General features: G+C 43.9%; 2 protein-coding genes across 4 annotated transcripts in view; both read left to right on the plus strand.

The window, feature by feature from the left end:
- The first annotated feature begins 1097 nt into the window (after positions 1 to 1097).
- On the plus strand, positions 1098 to 15508 carry LOC139755059 (ammonium transporter Rh type B-like). Of its 3 annotated transcripts, none has more exons than XM_071673101.1 (10): positions 1098 to 1857; positions 3903 to 4003; positions 5202 to 5382; positions 5866 to 6016; positions 6345 to 6489; positions 7852 to 8015; positions 9024 to 9161; positions 9878 to 10014; positions 12590 to 12768; positions 13833 to 15508. In XM_071673101.1, the coding sequence occupies exons 1-10, from the start codon at positions 1367 to 1369 to the stop codon at positions 14021 to 14023; spliced, it is 1878 nt and encodes a 625-aa protein (XP_071529202.1). In that variant the 5' UTR covers positions 1098 to 1366; the 3' UTR covers positions 14024 to 15508. The 3 variants fall into 3 exon arrangements, with proteins under 3 accessions (XP_071529202.1, XP_071529222.1, XP_071529213.1); XM_071673121.1 differs by lacking the exon at positions 13833 to 15508 and adding an exon at positions 13031 to 13753; XM_071673112.1 differs by lacking the exon at positions 9024 to 9161.
- Positions 15509 to 17559: 2051 nt separating this feature from the next.
- LOC139755068 (uncharacterized) overlaps positions 17560 to 21071 on the plus strand; it is a 29866-nt gene continuing 26354 nt past the window's right edge. Inside the window, exon 1 of the mRNA XM_071673133.1 lies at positions 17560 to 17778. Within this exon, the coding sequence (XP_071529234.1) occupies positions 17718 to 17778 (61 nt within the window). The 5' untranslated portion in view covers positions 17560 to 17717. The remainder of the gene's footprint in view (positions 17779 to 21071) is intronic.

Below are 21071 nucleotides of genomic sequence, written 5' to 3' on the forward strand. Positions count from 1 at the left end.
CAACATCGTTGGGACTACTGTACCTTTAAACATGCCCATTTTAGTCCTCCCAGATGACAACCTCTCTTGCCACACGATCCACAATGCTCCAATAACCTTCTCCCCCGCTCCCACCCAACGACTCGCATCTGCTTCCATGGTTCCAATATCTGCAATGTCTACTCCCAGATATCTAAAACACCATTTCCTCCAAATTTTCACTATCCAACTAATCTGTACCTATGTCCTGCTAAACCTAACGTTGCCATTGTTCACATTTACTTTCAGCATCAATCTTTCACACACCACCAAACTCAGACACCAACTTCTGCAGTTTCTTATTCGAATCTGCCACTCGTATTATGTCATCTACAAACAACTAACTCACTTCCCAGAACCCTCTTACCCACTTCAGACTACATACTTGCCCCACTTTCGAAGACCCTTGCAATTCCTCCCTCACCATCCAATACATAAACAAATGAAAGGCCATGGGGACATCACACACCTCTGCTGCAGACCAACCTTCACCATGAAACGCACCCCTCTTTCAGCGCTGTATGCATGCGTTACCCTCTTGGTATCAGAAGCTTTTCACTGCTTCTGGGAGCTTTCCTCCCACACCATTTGTTTGTAAGACCTTACACAAGGGTTGATATCTCTGGAGTGAGAGCCAGGAGCCCATGCATATGTAAGGTAAAAAGGACAGCAATGCAGACCAGGGAGGGAAATGGACAGCTGATGTAGTGCTAGCTCACTGTACTGCCATCACTAACCCTCCTAATACCCAGACAGTAGTAAGCTGGTCGACGTGTGTGTGCATATATATATATATATATATATATATATATATATATATATATATATGTGTGTGTGTGTGTGTGTGTGTGTGTGTGTGTATACGTGTGTATACAGGGTGTTTTAAACACTTGTGGTACCCCATGTGTGTGTGTGTGTGTGTGTGTTGGTATCTGTGATTACCTCACGAGGCTGTCTGTATATGTGTGTAAAGGTGCGAGAGCTCACGATGTATTTAGCTAGTGTTTTACACGGAATCTTTTCCTTAGAGGGCGTAACATGATGGTGAGGAGATAGTAAGGACAATGGTAGGCGGTGAGTGACTACTGCCATCACACACACACACACCCTTGACAGCAGTCAGTCTGCACAGGACCTTCGTGGCTCTCACTTCCCATTTTAAGGTGACAGGTGGAAATATTCAGAAATAATCGATACAAATTTGAAATCTAAACATAATACTCATTTTGATAGAATTATCTTTTGACATGGGAACCACACCCAAGTCTACATGCCACAGATAACTGTGTTAGTAGTAGTGAGTTTGTCTAACAAGTAGGGCGTGTTGAGGGCAACACAGGTGGTAACAATGGTCAGGTGCTGGAAGGTGTCATCGCCGTCACCACCAGAGCGAGCCCGTAGCGAGACCACTCACCCACCCGGAGTCCACCTCCGGGGCCTCAGTGTCACCATTGCTGACACCCACCGCCCTGCCCTCGGGTTCTCCATCCTGCAGGACCTGCCACAGGGACATCCCGACATACAGAGGGAGGCTGGGCCACCCAGGACACCTTCTGCTCACAAGAAGCGTTCTTCGGGCCACTCCAACCTCAACAGGGCCTCACCCAGGTTAGGCTTTCCTGGTCGCAAAGATGGAGAAGAGTCCTTGCGGAAGGAAGAGAAACCACAGATGGAGGCATTAAAACAGGATGGCCATCCACCGCAGGATGTGGCGGCCCCACGACCAGAGCAGCATCGGCAGCGGGAGGTTGGGAAGCCCATGTGGTACCTGACTCGCACCACAGCAACCTTACTAGTACTCCAGGGTCTCTTCATCATTCTCTTCACAGCATTCATCAGGTACCTACTCATCCATTCGCATCATATTCTCCAGACTGTTGTTCCTTTATCACTCTACACAGGGGTTTAATCTTCCACTGGTACGGTGGATGAGTGCCTGTGCCTGATCCAGTCAAGTTTTGCGAACATTACCTAGGCGCTCATGACTAACCAGCCCGAAGAGGAAGATGAACTGTTAGGTTGGCTGTAGGAAGAAAAAGAAAAATAATGCTCGTTTCCTTTCTGAGACATGACCATCAACACTATACGCTCATCTTCGCTATACCCTTATCCCTTATTTTCACTATACTCGAAACCGCTAGCCTTTCATTTGGTCCTGAAGGTTAGGTGAAATGCATCATCACTGCACACATAACACTACTAGCCTTTGATGAAACCTAGAGGTGAGAGCAATGGTCCTCTTCATTATAACTTGAACACCACAAGCCTTTTTGGCCTCAGCCTATCAGATCATGTCAAAGAATCTTTTAATGAATATGCGTTTGACTTCGCCCTTTGGGGTCAGGTCAAACGCATATTTCTATACTAGGGTTATCTTATTTCATTGGAGAGGTAGAATAATGAAAATAAACAAAGTGGAAAAGTGTTTCCCTCTTCTGGGAAGCAACACACGCATGACCTGAAATATACAGACACAAGAGCCTTTAAAGTGTTATTATTGTGATTCACGATTTCCAGCCCAGGACGGCAGGGAACTCGGCCAACTTTTTTTCGTCCTGTCCCATGGGGCTGCGGCTACTTGAATGTGTAGAATCAGAATTTACATGAAGAGAGCATGGCTGCTCCTACGTACAGAGCGAAGTATTGATGTTATGACCAGAGGAGCGTGGTGCCTACCACAACTTAGGGATCCTATACACTAAGTGTTATGTACCTAATATACCAAGTGTTAGGTATCTGACACCAATTGTTCGGTACTTGATTCATTAAATGTTTGGTACGTAATACACCGAGTGTGTAGACACCAAATGTTAGGTGCCTGATATACCAAGTGTTCGGTAATAGGTAGTGTTAACAGAAATAGTTTTATCTGCAGTTGTATTTAGGGTGTGGCTGTGGAGGTGTCCCGCGTGTGGTCACAGTTGCAAATGTATATATACGCCCCTCCTAAATATAGCTAGATTTTTATCGTCACCGCTTTACATGACCAGAGTCGGGAACATTATTCACCGCACGCCTCACTAAACAGGCATGTTGACCAAGACGTCCAACATCACAGTAACATATTCAGTTAATTATGGTAAGATAAATTCATGTTTTCGAATTATGTGTATGTTAGCGAGGCTATTTAGTCACGGGGAGGGCGGTGCACCAAGGAAGTGCTGGTTAGGCTGTTGTGTAGGGTGCTTAGTACAACACGTGTGTATGTGTGTGTTTGTGTGAATTTATGGCATGTTTGTATCCTGGTGTGTGGCTTCATATCAAATATTACACCACTTGAGATTACAGTTACGTGAACAGATAGAATAGGGCTGAAAGATGTAAAACTGGCATGGGAAAGTTTCTTTTCAAACAAATGCGTCGAACACTGGAACATGTCATGTTAAACGCGGGTAATATAAAGACCATAAATACCTTCAAACACAGGTTAAAGAACTTGTTCATCAGTTCAGGGATCTATTCAAGGAACACAAGGAAATATACAAGCACATTAGATCCTCTTTTTTTATTTCGGATCTTAAGAACATATTGTGGTGCAGGAGAGGGTGGGATTGTGTAACCAGACTTTACTGTAGCATTATTCATTCCATTTCGTTTTATTCTGTTGAAATCCGTACAGGCTTACTTCCATTCTTCCTGCTGGACAGGCGAGAACGTGTTTATTGTTCTATCCTTACCTCATCCAACCACAAGGGAAATAGGAATAGATAGATTGAAGTTAAAAAAAAAAAAAAAACGTGGACGAGCCAAGAGGTCCACTGTTGTTAGCCTCGTCCATTTACTCATCCGTCAGTTGTCGGGCACCTACCTACCTCCCCGTCAGCAGTAGGCAACGCCCCATGTTCATAACATGACAAATACTACTTAGTTAACCTGGTTGACAGGTACGATGAGATGGCCGACGCCTCCCACCAGGGCAACAACCACGAACCCATCCTGGGAGGCAACATCCCAGAGGACAACCCGGCCGCTTTCCTCAACCCTCGTGAGTATTGTCTCCTGCACCTGTGTAATGAGTAGTTCGTGGTTCTTTTTTTACACAGCCCCAGCGTGAGGACTGCCTGGCACTGTTTACAGCTCCAGCGCAAGTACTGCCTGGCACTGTTTACTGCTCCAGCATGAGTACTGCTTGGCACTGTTTACTGCTCCAGCGTGAGTACTGCTTGGCACTGTTTACTGCTCCAGCGTGAGTACTGCCTGACACTGTTTACTGCTCCAGCGTGAGTACTGCCTGACACTGTTTACAGCTCCAGCGTAAGTACTGCCTGGCACTGTTTACTGCTTCAGCGTAAGTACTGCCTGGCAATGTGTACTGCGCTATAGCGTTATATGACTAACGTGTTTCGGTACCAAGCGAAATATCTGACGTGCGACATAAGGGCCTTTCGTAACGCTCTAGATAGATATTTGAGCGTGAACTAGAGTGCTTATTGAGTACTTGAAGTGTAATGTTCTCTTTAGGTCGAAGGCATTCTACTGTCATTATTAATGTCAAATATATTCATATCTCTAACAGTGCGTCGATTTGACTACTTTTGTATCGTCTTTTTATACGATGCAGATAATAACGCTGACAGCATCCTCCATAACATTGCCTTCTTTTTCAAAATTGTTCATCCTGCAGATCAGTTTGGTTCTACATGAGGTATATACTATAATCTTTTCAAAACCATGAAATTAGACCGCATGAAGGCAAAGAAGAGAGAAGGAAGATTAGATTACAATAGGTCAAATACAAAGGAAGTAGGTCGCGCCTGTCGGCCGCCGACGTCGCCAGCAGCAGTTTGACTTATTCCGACAAGGACTGTCGCTCTACACTCTGGAGCCTTTCCTTGGGTCAGAGTTACTCAGAGGCCATTAACAGAATCTTGCTAGGAAAATAAAGATCACAAACACAAATCGTCGACGAAGTGGTAAACAACGCATTATTTGAAATCTTTGCTGAACCTTACCGAAAAATGTGACGTTGCCCAGAGTACATTTCATACGTGAATCTTGTATACATGAGTCCTTGTTTTGGTCATTTATTTTGCAGGTCAGAAATTTCGCTTAATTGAATATGTTGGTCTGTCGTGTCCTCGTCCGGGTGATTTTTTCGAAGTATATGACCGTCTGTTGTTATAGCTTTTAATTAACTTTTTATTCGTAGTTAAGAAAATGTTTTAAACCTTTATTCTAATCAGAGCTGACAAACATGCAAATGTTGGTGCTGGTGGGCGTAGGACTGCGGTTGACGTTCCTGCGGGAGTTCTCGTACAGCAGTGTTGGTCTCTCCCTCTTGGTGATGGCCATCAGTCTGCAGTGGGCCATACTTTGTGTCGGCTTCATGTCTGATACTGAGGTTATATATTTAAGTATTCATAGGTCAGTATATTTACTTCAACTTTTCAATATCCTGTGCTATTCTGAGAGCGGTCTTCCATGAAGTAGTTTATTCTTTAGCAAACATGAGCTTCCAGACTTTGCAGTCTAACAAGATAAACTTGCAATCTAACAAGATAAACATGAAAGAAGACTATATTGGCGTTTGATTAAAGAACAAATATTTAGTCATACAAATCATTAGTAGAGCGACCATTAATTCTGGCATGTCATTCAGGATAGAGGAAGTCTTGTATTATTAATAACCACTGAACACCAGAGTACGATCCTTGACCACACCACCACAATCCTCGGCTATGATGGTTCAGGCCTGTAATATAATCCATCAGGGTCACGTCAAAAGGCCAAACCATCATACCCAAAGGTCGTACCGTGGTACTCAAGGGTAGTACCATCGTGCTCAGGGTACGTACCATTTCGTTCAATAGGTTAAATGTAAAATGGTGTGTATGTGTGTGTGTACAGCTTGTTGGTCGCTGGTGAGGTGAGCATCAGCGGGAGTGTGAGCCAAGGGGCGGTGGCTGGAGCCGCCTCCCCCTTGCAGCTGGTACTGTTGACCCTCTTCCACGTCCCTCTCCAGACCATCACCGCACGCCTGTCCTACCTCACCTTTCAAGTTAGTATCGGGGGCCGCACCTGGCCACTTCCACCGTCCAGGTCTGTACCGTACGTTTCATGATATTGAGAGATCTGTTAAACGTTACTACTGGGTATCGTGTGTCTGACGGGATCTGGCCCTTGGCGATCCCGTTGCCTATATACGAGGGACGAACGATACACGATTACTTGTGACTGAGTAGCTACTTTCCTGTTATTACACACCGATGGCTAAGCACATTAACGCTCTGACTGACGCCACAGTTGGCAGAGGTTCTAATACTGTGTGTGTGTGTGTGTGTTTTATAGGTTCTTCCTCGCTCCACACTGACTGTTCACCTGTACAGGCCGTGGATCGCGGGGGCAGCGTCAGTGTCCACCTGTTCGGGGCGATGTATGGAGTGTCGGCCCGCTTTGCACTGGGAAGCTCAGGTGCCGCCCAGAGGTCTCGAGCCTCCGCGACCAAGACCTCACAAGTTACTGCCTTCGTCGGTAAGTCTAGTCTTCCCTGGTCGCCCTCCTCTTTCCCCTAACTTCTACTATCTCCAGTCGTCGAAAATGTCCCAAACTCTCGTTTCCTTCACGATTTGTAACTCTCAGTCCATTCTTCTGGGTCTCGTGCTGCTCACAAGGCTGTAAGATGTACTGATGGTCTCCCATGTGACCTACCCCTGGTTCTCCTCTTTCTGGGTTTTTGGATGAACCTCTCATCTTGACCCTCCACATCTCCAACACAGGGTGTGTCATGTCTTTATTCATCTAGCCCGCTTCTCTGTGTTCCCTTGCCAGTCTTTCCAGGGCGGGAGTCGTTGTTGGAGCAACTTTCGTGCAGTAGACAGCGGTTATCTCATAGCGTCCAGTCTTTTCGCCTTGGGTCATTCATTCCTCTCAGTCATTGATCTGTTTACATCTACCTGACATCCTCTCACCTCAACAATGCCGGTGTACCTTTTCTGTAGCGCATTTCATACATTCCTTCCTCACTCCGGTATTCGATCCTTTTCTCTCGCGTTGAACGCACCTCCTCTCGGAATTTGGCTCCGCGTCGCGTCATGAAGTAGAGAAGCAGTAACCCAGTTGAATTCGACAGAACTGAAAATCAGTTTCTGTTTACATTCCTCAATTCTCTAAATTTCACTCGTTCCCTGGTAGTACTGTACATTAGGAAGCACCAGAATACAACGCTGCATAACCTCACATAAAGAGCATCGCATAAACTACTTCGCAATACCTGGCGGAACTATACAGGTGCGTTATTATTATTATTATTTTCACAGGAGCTGTTCCATGTGTATATGGCTCTCTTTCGTCCTAGTAAGGGAGGGACGTTCCATGTCTGGGGTGGTTCATCAACCTCGCTTTTAGCTCGATTGTAATCAAAAGCATTTTATTCCTTCTCTGCTCATATAATTTTGGCCATGAGTCGAGTGATCTGTCCATCACATTACTGAGTTTCGGTACGATGTGTACATTTGCTGGAGGTATGGGAGGAGGACCAAACAGGTGGACGTTGTGTCCACGAGAGTCAGCCTAGTCCAAGGGCGGTTTGGCCAATTACTGTTATCATGCAGTGACGTGTGGCAGATGGTGTCTCACTGTACTGCATCATTGTCATCACTTGGACGCTCACTGCAGGCTTGAGAACTCCACCATTTTCCTGGTAATGTCCTCCTCCTTCCTCATTTATGGACAATAGACTTGAAAAAATAAGCATTTTTCTCAAACTGAGGTGGAATGACATAATTCCTGACCTGATTCTTGCATCATGTTACGTCTTAACCCATGCCACTTGCTACATCAGATCCACGGTAGTGTGTCGCAGGCTCGAGGGATTTAGATACTGTTTCTTGGCAGGGACGATGATGCTGGTGGTGTACCTGCCCAGCGTCTGGACCTGGACCACCATCGGGGACGACCTCCACCGCGCCCTCCTCAATACCTTCCTGACGACGGTTTCCGCCGCCGTCATCGCCTTCCCCGTTTCCTCCATCGCTCATACACGAAGGAAGTTTTCCCTGGTGAGGAAAGAGAGAGAGACAGAGAAAAGCATATAACTTTACTCTCAGTCTATCAAATGTCACCCTTACTTTTCAGGGAGTAATCCCTCGCTAAATGAAAGAAAATGGTGTCGCAGCAGATGAAAGAAAATGGTCACGAGTTGATCTTGTGCCTCTAACGGCAGTGGTAGCCCAGCTTGGTTTCCACTCCCGTAGCTCCTAAGACAATCCTCAAGATTTATCACTGTTTATTAAATCGTTTGAACAAGAGTACATTAAACAACTGAACATTCTTTGAATGGTAATGACATCATTTATATATCTTCAAAGCATTTATTTTCAAGAGAATATTCTTGAGCATTTTTGTTTTTAAAGATAATTTTGTAAGAGGATTTAATGGTATGTACTGAAGAAGTGTGGAATGTGTGAGACAGTGTAAGGAAAGGAGTCGCAGACTTGATGTGGGTGAAAATGAAAGTGGATGACGAGAGGTGGGTGCCTTTTAGTGCTGATGCATCTGTTGGTGAGAGGAGTGAGGAAGAGAGGCGAGCCTTTTGGGAGAACTGGATGAGTCTGTAAGCAATACCAATGAGAGGGATCGAGTATTATCGGAGAGAGATCTGAATACGAGAGTGTGTGGTTTGGCACTTCGAGGTGTATAACTGGTGGTCGCCGGTGCAAATGGTGAACGTTACCTTGTTGATTTCTATGCTAAAAGAGGACTGGTGATTGAGAAGACTTCGTCTCGAGAAAGGTTCATTCATGACTGTACGTGGGTGACTTGGGTTATTGGTGAATGGTAATATTGTATGATAATTGATAGGTTTGCTAAGCAGAGACTAGTGGATGTGCTGAGAGGGGATGCGCGTGTGAATGTAATCAGCGGGTGTAGGTAAAAAGGGAGTGCCACGGATGGCAGATGTTGGATCATATGTGACAGTTGTAACAGATGAGGACAAATGATTATGTTCCTTGCGCTACCTCGCTACGCGGGAAACGGCACCTGAGGGACCGTGGTTCATCCGTCAGAGCGACGTCCAGTGTGGGGTGTTGGCCGGCTGTGTGGCCTCGGGCGCCGTGGCTGACCTCATGCTGGAGCCGTTCGGTGCCATGCTGCTGGGGGCCATCGTCAGCGCCTCCTGCGTGTTCTCCCGCCGCTGCCTGGCCGTAAGTAACCCTTCAGTTCCTCCTCATTATACTGCTGGTGGTCAGGGTTGACCTGCCTCACTTATGATCTGGCCACCACTAGGATAATGATGATCCTCATATGATCCTCCTGCAACCATTGTGATCTCACTAGACGTATAGGTGTTACCTCATACCTCTGCTGCTAGTGCCGGGGATCCCTGGTCGTGGCTAGTGCCGGGGATCCTAGGTCGAGGCTAGTGCCGGGGATCCCTGGTCGAGGCTAGTGCCGGGGATCCCTGGTCGAGGCTGGTGCCTGGGAGCCCTGGTCGAGGCTAGTGCCTGGGAGCCCTGGTCGAGGCTAGTGCCTGGGAGCCCTGGTCGAGGCTAGTGCCTGGGAGCCTTGGTCGAGGCTGGGAGCCCTGGTTGAGGCTGGTGCCTGGGAGCCCTGGTCGAGGCTAGTGCTGGGGATTCTAAGTCTAGGCTAGTACCGGGACCCCTGGTCGAGGCTAATACCGGGGATCCCTAGTCGAGGCTTGTGCCGGGGACCCCTGGTCGAGGCTAGTGCCGGGGACCCCTGGTCGAGGCTAGTGCCGGGGACCCCTGGTCGAGGCTTGTGCCGGGGACCCATATCTGAGGCTGGTGCGGGGGGACCCCTGGTGGTCGACCAGGTCCCCATCATCACTCAGGACACCTTAGCTTGACCCTTTCGTCTGCTGGATGCATCTTTGCTTTCAGATGTTGTTATTTGTCGGTAGCGTGTGTTACGGTGCCGCGTGGGCGTGGAGGACACGGCAGGCGTGGGCGTGACGCACGGGCTGGCCGGCTTGATGGGCGGTCTGCTGGCTGTGATCATGGCAACCATGGCAAGTGAAACTGGCTCGTACGGCCACAGGTGAGGAGCTATGTTGGTTGCTGTGGTACCCATGGCTGTGGGTGTGTTTACTGATATATTCTGACCTGTGTTAAAATTTTTTTTTTTTTTTTTTTTTTTTTTTTTTTTTTTTATACTTTGTCGCTGTCTCCCGCGTTTGCGAGGTAGCGCAAGGAAACAGACGAAAGAAATGGCCCAACCCCCCCCATACACATGTACATACACACGTCCACACACGCAAATATACATACCTACACAGCCTTCCATGGTTTACCCCAGACGCTTCACATGCCTTGATTCAATCCACTGACAGCACGTCAACCCCTGTATACCACATCGCTCCAATTCACTCTATTCCTTGCCCTCCTTTCACCCTCCTGCATGTTCAGGCCCCGATCACACAAAATCCTTTTCACTCCATCTTTCCACCTCCAATTTGGTCTCCCTCTTCTCCTCGTTCCCTCCACCTCCGACACATATATCCTCTTGGTCAATCTTTCCTCACTCATTCTCTCCATGTGCCCAAACCATTTCAAAACACCCTCTTCTGCTCTCTCAACCACGCTCTTTTTATTTCCACACATCTCTCTTACCCTTACGTTGCTTACTCGATCAAACCACCTCACACCACACATTGTCCTCAAACATCTCATTTCCAGCACATCCATCCTCCTGCGCACAACTCTATCCATAGCCCACGCCTCGCAACCATACAACATTGTTGGAACTACTATTCCTTCAAACATACCCATTTTTGCTTTCCGGGATAATGTTCTCGACTTCCACACATTTTTCAAGGCTCCCAAAATTTTCGCCCCCTCCCCCACCCTATGATCCACTTCCGCTTCCATGGTTCCATCCGCTGACAGATCCACTCCCAGATATCTAAAACACTTCACTTCCTCTAGCCTCTCACCATTCAAACTCACCTCCCAATTGACTTGACCCTCAACCCTACTGTACCTAATAAAATAGGTGATGCATATTAATCTATGCATCAGTACTGTAGGTGATACATATTGATCTGTGCATCAGTACAGTGGGTGATACATATTGATTTATGCATCAGTACAGTGGGTGATACATATTAATTTATGCATCAGCACAGTGGGTGATACATATTAATTTATGCATCAGCACAGTGGGTGATACATATTGATCTGTGCATCAATACAGTGGGTGACACATTAATCTATGCATCAGTACAGTAGCTGATACATGGTAAGCTATTCATCAATACAGCAGGCGATGCTTTTTAAAACGTATGGACCGTTTTCAGAAAACAGGCGTTAGGTGTTGTGAATCACAACATCAGATTTTAACATCATCTTTGCGACTTGCGATTCTGATTTTTTAGTGTTTATATTCACCATTAAACTTTTCATAGTTTTACTAGAAACCCTTTTCTTCTTGTAAAAACTGGAGATGACAATACAGTCCTTGGTTATATATATATATATATATATATATATATATATATATATATATATATATATATATATATATATATATATACATATATATATATATATATATATATATATATATATATATTATATATATATATATATATATATATATATATATATATATATATATATATATAAAATATATATATATATATATATATATATATATATATATATATATTTTTTTTTTTTTTTTTTTTTTTTTTTTTATACTTTGTCGCTGTCTCCCGCGTTTGCGAGGTAGCGCAAGGAAACAGACGAAAGAAATGGCCCAACCCCCCCCCATACACATGTACATACACACGTCCACACACGCAAAATATACATACCTACACAGCTTTCCATGGTTTACCCCAGACGCTTCACATGCCTTGATTCAATCCACTGACAGCACGTCAACCCCTGTATACCACATCGCTCCAATTCACTCTATTCCTTGCCCTCCTTTCACCCTCCTGCATGTTCAGGCCCCGATCACACAAAATCTTTTTCACTCCATCTTTCCACCTCCAATTTGGTCTCCCTCTTCTCCTCGTTCCCTCCACCTCCGACACATATATCCTCTTGGTCAATCTTTCCTCACTCATTCTCTCCATGTGCCCAAACCATTTCAAAACACCCTCTTCTGCTCTCTCAACCACGCTCTTTTTATTTCCACACATCTCTCTTACCCTTACGTTACTTACTCGATCAAACCACCTCACACCACACATTGTCCTCAAACATCTCATTTCCAGCACATCCATATATATATATATATATATATATATATATATATATATATATAATATTTTCTTTCAAACTATGCGCCATTTCCCGCATTAGCAAGGTAGCGTTAAGAACAGAGGACTGGGCCTCTGAGGGAATATCCTCACCTGGCCCCCTTCTCTGTTCCTTCTCTTGGAAAGTTAAAAAAAAAAAAAACAAGAGGGGAGGATTTCCAGCCCCCGCTCCCTCCCTTTTTAGTCGCCTTCTACGACACGCAGGGAATACGTGGGAAGTATTCTTTATCCCCAGGGATAATATATATATATATATATATATATATATATATATATATATATATATATATATATATATATATATATATATATATATATATATGCTAACTGCTGGCGTTGTTGCAGTGTGTACCAGATCTACCCGGCGATGGCGCCGCGGGCTGAGACGCAGGACCTGAGTGAGGTCACCAGCTACCTGGTGGTGGCGGCGGGTCTGGGCCGCAGACCCATCCTCCAGGCCGCCTACCAGCTGGCCGCCGTTCTGGCCACCGCCACCATCGCCCTACTTGGCGGACTCCTGTCAGGTTAGTCCTCTGGGTCACTCGCGGCTACCGGTTCATCCCAGGTCGAGTTCCTGCCCTTGGTTGTTCATCAAAGGACTTGTAGTTTCAAAGGAATCCATCCTTTCCCTGCAGCTGAGTAAAACATAGATTTGGAGATGCGGCACACTGGAGCCCTTTTTGAAAAGGGGTGCTGTGGGTAATGTAAGATGATAATAATGATGATAATAATAATAATGATAATAATAATAATAATAATAATAATAATACCCGTTTATCGACCCAGGATTCGAATCCAGGCGGGCCCGCATGTGAGTCATACATCCTCACAAGGGAAGTCCACAGACCACCTCGCTTGGACGCTGGGTCTGTGTATCTATGTCTGGTACACTGTTGATGTTGTTTTCCCGTATATTAGTGAAATGTGGGTAGGCGACTCCGTAGACACTTCTTAGTGACGTGTGGTATAGGCTGGCAAGTGTGTTCATGCTTGTTCCAGCAGTGAAGTGTGAGGCCACAGGAGCTATTGTTCCGCTGGTTAAGTGCGAGCCCACATGGTCTGGGAGCTATTAGTGAGCTATGGGTATAGCCCGGTTGTGAGGCCATAATGAAATGGAAGTGGTCAAGCTTTGTTTTATGAAGATGAACGTGCTGACCTCCCAAGGACGTGAACTAACTGAAGGCAAATCACGCATTTCAAGGATCAGGTTCTACAAGACGTTGGGAAACGTCTTCAGTTAGATAAACGTCCCAAAGCATTTGTTTGATGATGTCCAATTTTTTTTTTCCAAAATCATTATATATGAAGCAGACATCATGCCTCAAGGTTGCACCATTATTTTTGAGACTAAGTGTCGTCAATTTTCAACTGACATGTAATATTTGTCCTCAGATATAATGTCCTCCTTTTTCTGAACTAGATAAATGTTATTATTGTATGATATATTCATCTTTTTTAATGTACGTACATTTACAATTAGGGATCATTGTGTCACCCTGTCAGCAGGGAGGACGGAGCAGGCAGGGTTCACTGTATTACCCTGCTGTTCAAAGGGCCAGACTAACAGGTGACCTGATGTGACCCTCAGGTCTGCTGTTGCGGCTGCCGCTATGCGAGAGGTTGACCCAGGACGACCTGTACAACGACGGCCGCTTCTGGCAGCTCCCCACCCTTCACCCGCCCCCCTGCCATGCCAACACCCACGCCCACGGGGGAGCCGCGCCCACAAGGGACCAGCAGCATCTGCCGCTGACTCAGGAGAAAGCCATCTCCGCTTGACTTCCTCGCTGACATTCAAAGTCCCGGACACTTCTCCAAAAGGGTGTCCTGGCATTTGACTTCCTCGCCAAGTTCCTGCTACCAAATGACTTCATCAGCAAGCTACTCCACCACTTGACTTCCTCGCCAAGCTGCTCTGCCGCCTGACTTCCTCAAGAAACTGCTCCCAGCTCTTGGCTTCCTCACCAAAACAACATATCCCTTTCAGAGTGTTGAAGCCTAACATAATCATAGATATTAGATGTGATTAACATCGATCATATCTGAGTTGAAGCTTAATTAACATCCATTTTCCCACTGTTAAGGTTGATTCAAAATTATTTTTTGAATAAGGTCTAAGGCTTTTATCATAGGTCACTATTTTATTAGGTCCTATAATTCATACTGAGGACCATATTCTTGGGACAGAAGCGAAAACGTAGTTTTATTTAGATTTGATTCACATGTTTTTCTTGTTATAGTTTGGTTAACAATTGTAACCCTCGAAAATCAGGGATAATTCGTGTGTACGGGAAATTTCTCATCCGAAATGTAATCCCTACACCATATTAGCCCATTTGTTTTAAACGATTGACCAAGTAGCAAGAAAAAGAATATATATATATATATATATATATATATATATATATATATATATATATATATATATATATATATATATATGTGTGTGTGTGTGTGTGTGATTTGATTAGAGAAGGAATATACCTGTTACTATGGTACTATTCAGCAAAAAATTGTCAGGACTTTTGCTGTGAATGAACCCTAGACCTGGCTTGGCTTGAGGTACGAGTCATGATAGATGGCGTCGTAGCTTGTGGTCGGCGTCGTCTGCTTACCTAATCAATGTCTCTGGAATTTAGTTGGTCGTGGAAATTACAATGTAGCCTAGGAAGTTGTCATGCTTCGGTGTAGGTTTTCAATTAGTTTAAAATGCTTACTACACTTATAGATTTGGGTTTGTAAGGAAATGAAAGGTTATCTGATAGATTTGAGAAGGTGTCTGGCCGTGATCGGGTAAATTTCTTGGTGTGTTAACCTGTAATATCCAAAGTTGGGTAGTGATGGAGGATAACAAGTACAGTGGCACTTCTGAAAACGTAAAGAGTTTGTGTTGACGCCCCAACTTCCTCTTAAAGTATAATAGATGTTTACTGTGTTATTTGCAAAATTTTTATTGCTGTATTCTACACATAAAAAAAAAATATTGATTGTGTTTTGTCTTACCAAGAAATTATTTGTGATATGCAGCGCCCCAACCAAAATCAACAAATGTGCAACAAGATAGAAAAAGAAAATAGTGCCTTCTTATATTAAGTGTGTTAGCTGAAATGGAATGTCCTTTGGCGATGTAAACCTTCTTTTGGATTATCTTTAGGCCAAAGAGTGATGTGACTCACTTCACGCCTCCTGCAGGCACAGAGAACATTCATAAAGCTTTTCACTTGTATGAACAGTTATGTGCAGCAATAAATTACTTCACCAAGAGGATGTCTTTTAGCACTGAGTACATTGATATGGCTTCTTTCCGGTATAATTTACTGTTGGCTTTACTAAATTACTAATCTGGAAGGTCTTTGACAATGTGCCTTCTCTCCCAAATGGATGTGTATGTATTTCTCTAAAAGAAAAATTGGGATAAGGTCTTTTAGCACAGAGAACATTCATAGGGTTACTCTCCTGTATGACTAGTCACGTGGCTCACTATCATCCTCCCCAGGAAGAAGGAACTCTAAAAATGTAAACACTAACGTGGCTTCTTTCCTGTATGAACATTCATGAGCTGCGTCACTGGACTCTTCAGGGAAATGGTCTTTTTTTTTTATCATTGTAACCTTCATAAGGCTTCTCTCTTGTATGGGTATTCATGTCTCAGTGACTGAATCATCTGGCAGACAGTCTTTTGGATCTAAAACATTTTTATGGCTTCGCTCCTGTATAAGTAGTCTTTCGCTGAAGTATATTACTCTTCTGAGAGATGGCCTCTGGGCATTGTGAGCATTCTTACGGCTTCTTTCCAGTATGAGTAAAAATGTGCTTAACTATTCCCATACGTCTAACGCTGGACCCAAACTGCAATATATATATATATATATATATATATATATATATATATATATATATATATATATATATATATATATATATATACACACACACACACAAATGGAAATATGTAATATATATGAAAAACCTCTGACGACTTGCAGATTACGAAAAGGCATTTGATCCTGTCACAATTTGCTTTCTGAACAGTTTAAAAAGACAAGGCATGTATAATATATATGTACGTAGAAATGCTTAGATGTATATGGAAACGCACTATCTACATTCAGAACGATTCAAACAGTAATAAAAAAACGGACAAAGAAATGAGACAAGGTAATATTTCCTAGAAGTTATGCACAACAGTAATATAAATATTCGGAAAATTGAAGTAGGGAAAATAAAGTTGCTAGATTCAGAGGCAGTTATTTCAGTGATATTGATCTCATGAAATCCCCTCGGGTCAGTGGTGAGTAAACCCGAAGAAAGTAGGGCAGAGTCCCTATCTTTCTTAGGTAATAATATTGGCCGCAGCGCCTCATAGGTTAGGCTGTAATGTCCATCTTCCAGAAAAAAATTACGTTTTCTTTGGTTATTGACACTTACGTCAGTAACCGTAGTAGAAACGCATTTAATTGTCGTCTGCATACGATACATGAAAATATACTTATTATTTCTATGATGTAATCCCAGACGAGTTAAGAGCAGTTATGTGCACAGCTATTATGTAATATTCCACCGAATTCAGTAATGATTAATAAGTAAGTAGCTGCGGTCAAGGTTGCATTTAACACATTATCGAATTTACACAGACTGAAAGATCTTTACTTTCATATCAGCGTGACGAAACCCTGTTATTGCCATCCTGGTGATAATGACCAGTGTCTGGGGACAGGACACCCTTTGGCGTTTGTCGTCCATCAGTTGAAGTACCGTTGTTTGTGGCAAATCGACCAATTTTCCTGTTAATTACAAGTGTCATTGGTTTCCGAACTGCGATCATTAACGTAGGTCATCTAACATCGTGATGGTGACCTACCTGGTGTGAGTTGATGTGCGTGTCTTGTGATAACTTGGCGGAGCTGGGTCAATTTACCAGTCATACGATAGCATGTGGTTGGTTGGTTGGGCCTTTAGGCCTATGAACTGCCAGGATCCGTTAAGGCTGTCAACCAATCGAAACAATGTAATACCTCATATGTTAAAGATGATTATATGACTTGTATGCGTGGTTTAAGATTGATACAGAGACAAGTAAAATCTCACCTAATCTATAATAATGCAAATATACTATAAACTCATTTAGTTTGTTGGTTTATGGCTTGTTTGATAAAGCTCGTTTAGTATACATTCATGGTAAAATTTAACATATAAATCACGGTCATATTGGACGGTGTTTGGTTCCAGTGAGCCATGTGTACGAGGGACGCTTGTGAGGGACAGACGGACGGACAGTTCGGGAAGGTGGGCCGCTGCGGCCACGCAGGAGCGAGAGTGACTGGACGCCACACTTGACCGCCTACCTTCAAAGCGTCAGGGTGTGCTGGAACTCCCACCGACCTCCTTGTTAACACTCGTCCAGCGCTCCTGTGATCCTGGAAAGTATACTGGTAGTATACTGGCAACAAGTGCTGTGTTGTGAGACGGAGGCATGAAGTCTACAGGAGAAATGTTTCTGTTAATCCCACTTGGCGTACTTATAATTATCAACGGTAAGTTGATCATTTTCCCACGCGTGAAGGCTTTGTACATTTAATGAAGTTTTTATGATAAGTCATTTTCCCACAAATGAGTCAGAATGACCAGTGAAATGTACGGAAACAAGTCTGGACTTAGGATACAAATTTCCTTATCATTAGTAGTAGTTATAAACTCCAAAAAAAAAAAAGGTTGTACCGGAAATTAACAAACATTTCTGATCAACACACAATGTTATGTCCTGTTGACTTGTTTACCTTGACGAGTAACTCGGGAAACATGATTGGTGCGTTTCAGGTTTGAACGACACTCCGATGGTTTAAGTAACATAAGGTCATCATTTTATTTTAACAAAACATTGTTGTTGAACAATCATGCAGCAGCTGCTGGCTCACTGTACTCCCAGTAATATATTTTGTGCTCGCCGTTTCTCGCGTTAGCAAGATAACGCAAGGAGAAGACGATGAAATGGGCAAATTTTCCCACTTCCATTTTTTACAGTCATGTGTAATGCACCGAAACCACTGTCCCCATTCCACAGCCATAACCCATAGACCTTTCCTTGTTTTCCCCGTGGGTGCTTCATATACCCTAGTTCAGTCCATTTTCAAGTGTTTATGCATTTGTGAGTTATCATTTCATTGTCAAAGCATACCAGTTAAAGGCCCTAAATTTTGGATGAAGGTACTTCCGAATCTGGGGAAGGTTATAAGCTGCGACACATTGGCTTTCTAGGCTATTTATAGGCCGCTTTTCAAAAAGCGTCATATGATACACTTAGTTCACCGCACATATTAAAAAAAAATAGTCATGTTAGCCTCATAATGAAAGTAACTCAGGATCGAAGGTAATCAGAAAAGGCCAGTAAGTACCACTTTCAAGGCTCATACTTATTACAGCCATTTTTCCACCGTGAACCGCCCAGTACAAAAGCTAATTGGCTGTATAATCAAAGTTGCATTTCCTATCTTTGGTGAATTTCCATCAACGATTGATGCAAGAAGAGGAAGTAGTTGGTCCATCAATAATGATATGAACGACCAGACTTTCCAACCGACTCTAGAGAGATTAGATTTGACAAAAACAAATGATCAGTTTTCTTGGGAAGCGTCATACACGCAGAGTGCATCGTTTTCCATGTACTTCTGTCATGGTCAGAGGTAGATGTAATTTTTCCTCGTGTCGGTAACGACAGCCGCAGAAATCGGCATTGTAAAATCAATTGGTCATTTGAGAGGTGTATATTTCCCAACTATGGAAGGTGAACGTGGGTGCATTTACGGGGACTTCCTATTTCCCTAAAATAGGTTAGGAAAATATTGGGTGCGTCCAGTGGAAATGCGCTTGTCAAAAACAGCGAACTGCAGTATAGAATGTTCTAAATGCGTATAGAACTAACGCTCTAAGTTAAGTTTATTTTTTTATTTATTTGTTTTTTACAAAATTCCCTTCGCTGTGAAATTTAGTACATAGAAAAAATTGGTAGGATCGCCTTCAACCAGTGGGTTTGTTATGTGCTCCAACCCCTGCAGTTGTCTCCCTGAAGGAAAGTAATTAAACTCATATTTAATATATCTACCTAATGTATCGGAGAAAAGAATATGGTTGGTTGGCTTCGATGTTGTTCCATTAGCGACTCCCCTCCAAAGTTTTCCTTTTCATCACCACTATAGCTTTCCCTCACTCGTCACCACTGAGGCTTCCCCTCTCGCGTCACCACCAAGGCTTACCCATACGCTTCACACTGAGGCTTACCATCACACGTCACCATTGAGCATTACCCTCACAAATCCCACCGAGACTAACCTACGATTTCCCACTGAGGCTGGCCTACAACGACTCCCTACTGAGGTTTAGCTACACAACTCAGCACACCACCTGTCCTTCCCTGCAAAATCTGTTCACTACATTTAGCGACTATGTCTGCACCACTTGGCTTACCGATTCATTGTTACGGGGGTGGATGTGTGGGCTGGCTGAGTGGGTTATGCCAGGAAAGTTGCACACCTAATCTAACTACTGGATCGTCAGGCGCTACGCCCTCTGGCATAAATCAGTTTCATGGCGCAAGTCGCACCTTATTTTCATACATGTTTGCATCCTGGGTCGTATGTCGAATATAGCGATCTCTCGGGCGTTGTTCCGTATTTCAAGTCGTTGGATATCATGACCTGATCATTATACTTCAGCCTACCTTCATGTTCAGGCGTCGTATCCCCGTGGTCGAACTTCGTAAACGTACGCCTTTGCAGGACATTATCATTTGACTCTCCCAGCTCGAAATGGATGGTCTGGTGTCAGTCGAGGTGGCTTCGAAGTGGTATGGAGGTCCGCCTGTCTGTCCATGCCTTGGTTATCACATTATTGGTTTTCGCTGGAGTGTGTACTTGAACAATAGTGCTATGCAGGCAGAGCGACGAGAGGTGAGGCCTGGGTGAAGAGTTAGGTAAGAATCGAACTCTTGTTCTATCATGGCTAGGCTTGTGAGTCACCCCCTAAGTATTGCCATCGACCCATTGTGGTCGCGCACCACATAGGCTAGGATATGTGTGTGTGTGTGTGTGTGTGTGTGTGTGTGTGTGTGTGTGTGTGTGTGTGTGTGTGTGTGTGTGTGTGTGTGTGTGTGTGTGTGTGTGTGTGTGTGTGTGTGTGTGTGTGTATTTGTGTGTGTGTGTGTGTGTGTGTGTGTGTGTGTGTGTCTTAGGGGGGATCTCCCTACTTTACAATCTCATCATCTAGATGTCATGGATGACATGCTGTGGTTCCCTTCATTATATATGTACTGGACTTGTTCTGTTTACTTTAGGATAGAAATCATTCATAATTTGTGTGGTATTTATATCTTTACGATCTTATTGATCCGTTAGTTGACTAGAAATCTTTTTCTTGATAGTGGCGTGGTGGCGTGGTTTATGTTCCATACGTCATAAGATTGAAATAAACTCAAATTACTTGCGTAAGTTCGGGATGGATACGTGGGGACGTGGGTGCATACGTCATAAGATTGAAATAAACTCTAATTACTTGCGTAAGCTCGGGATGGATACGTGGGGACGTGGGTGCGTCCTGTGTTTACGTCTCCCATTGATTGATACAGAGTCCAGAACATGATTTGTGGGAACTACGACCCTGGTTTACAGATCCCTCCTGGCCGCTGATGGACATGGCCTCCTTTGTGTTGCACAATATCTGATGTATTTCTCAGAAAGGAGCCAGACATTGTTGTTGAAGGTGTTATATTTAGGAAAGATGTTAAACAAAAAAATGAAAAGTAGCGAAAAGTCGGATTATTTGAAGTCATGTAATT

Source organism: Panulirus ornatus, chromosome 2, assembly GCF_036320965.1.
Source record: "Panulirus ornatus isolate Po-2019 chromosome 2, ASM3632096v1, whole genome shotgun sequence".
NCBI lineage: Eukaryota > Metazoa > Arthropoda > Malacostraca > Decapoda > Palinuridae > Panulirus > Panulirus ornatus.

Coding starts and splice junctions, on each gene's coding strand:
- LOC139755059 (XM_071673101.1), top strand. CDS start 1,367: ATGGTCAGGTGCTGGAAGGTGTCATCGCCGTCACCACCAGAGCGAGCC. Junction 8,016..9,023: donor CACGAAGGAAGTTTTCCCTG/GTGAGGAAAGAG, acceptor TTCATCCGTCAG/AGCGACGTCCAGTGTGGGGT. Junction 9,162..9,877: donor TCTCCCGCCGCTGCCTGGCC/GTAAGTAACCCT, acceptor ATTTGTCGGTAG/CGTGTGTTACGGTGCCGCGT.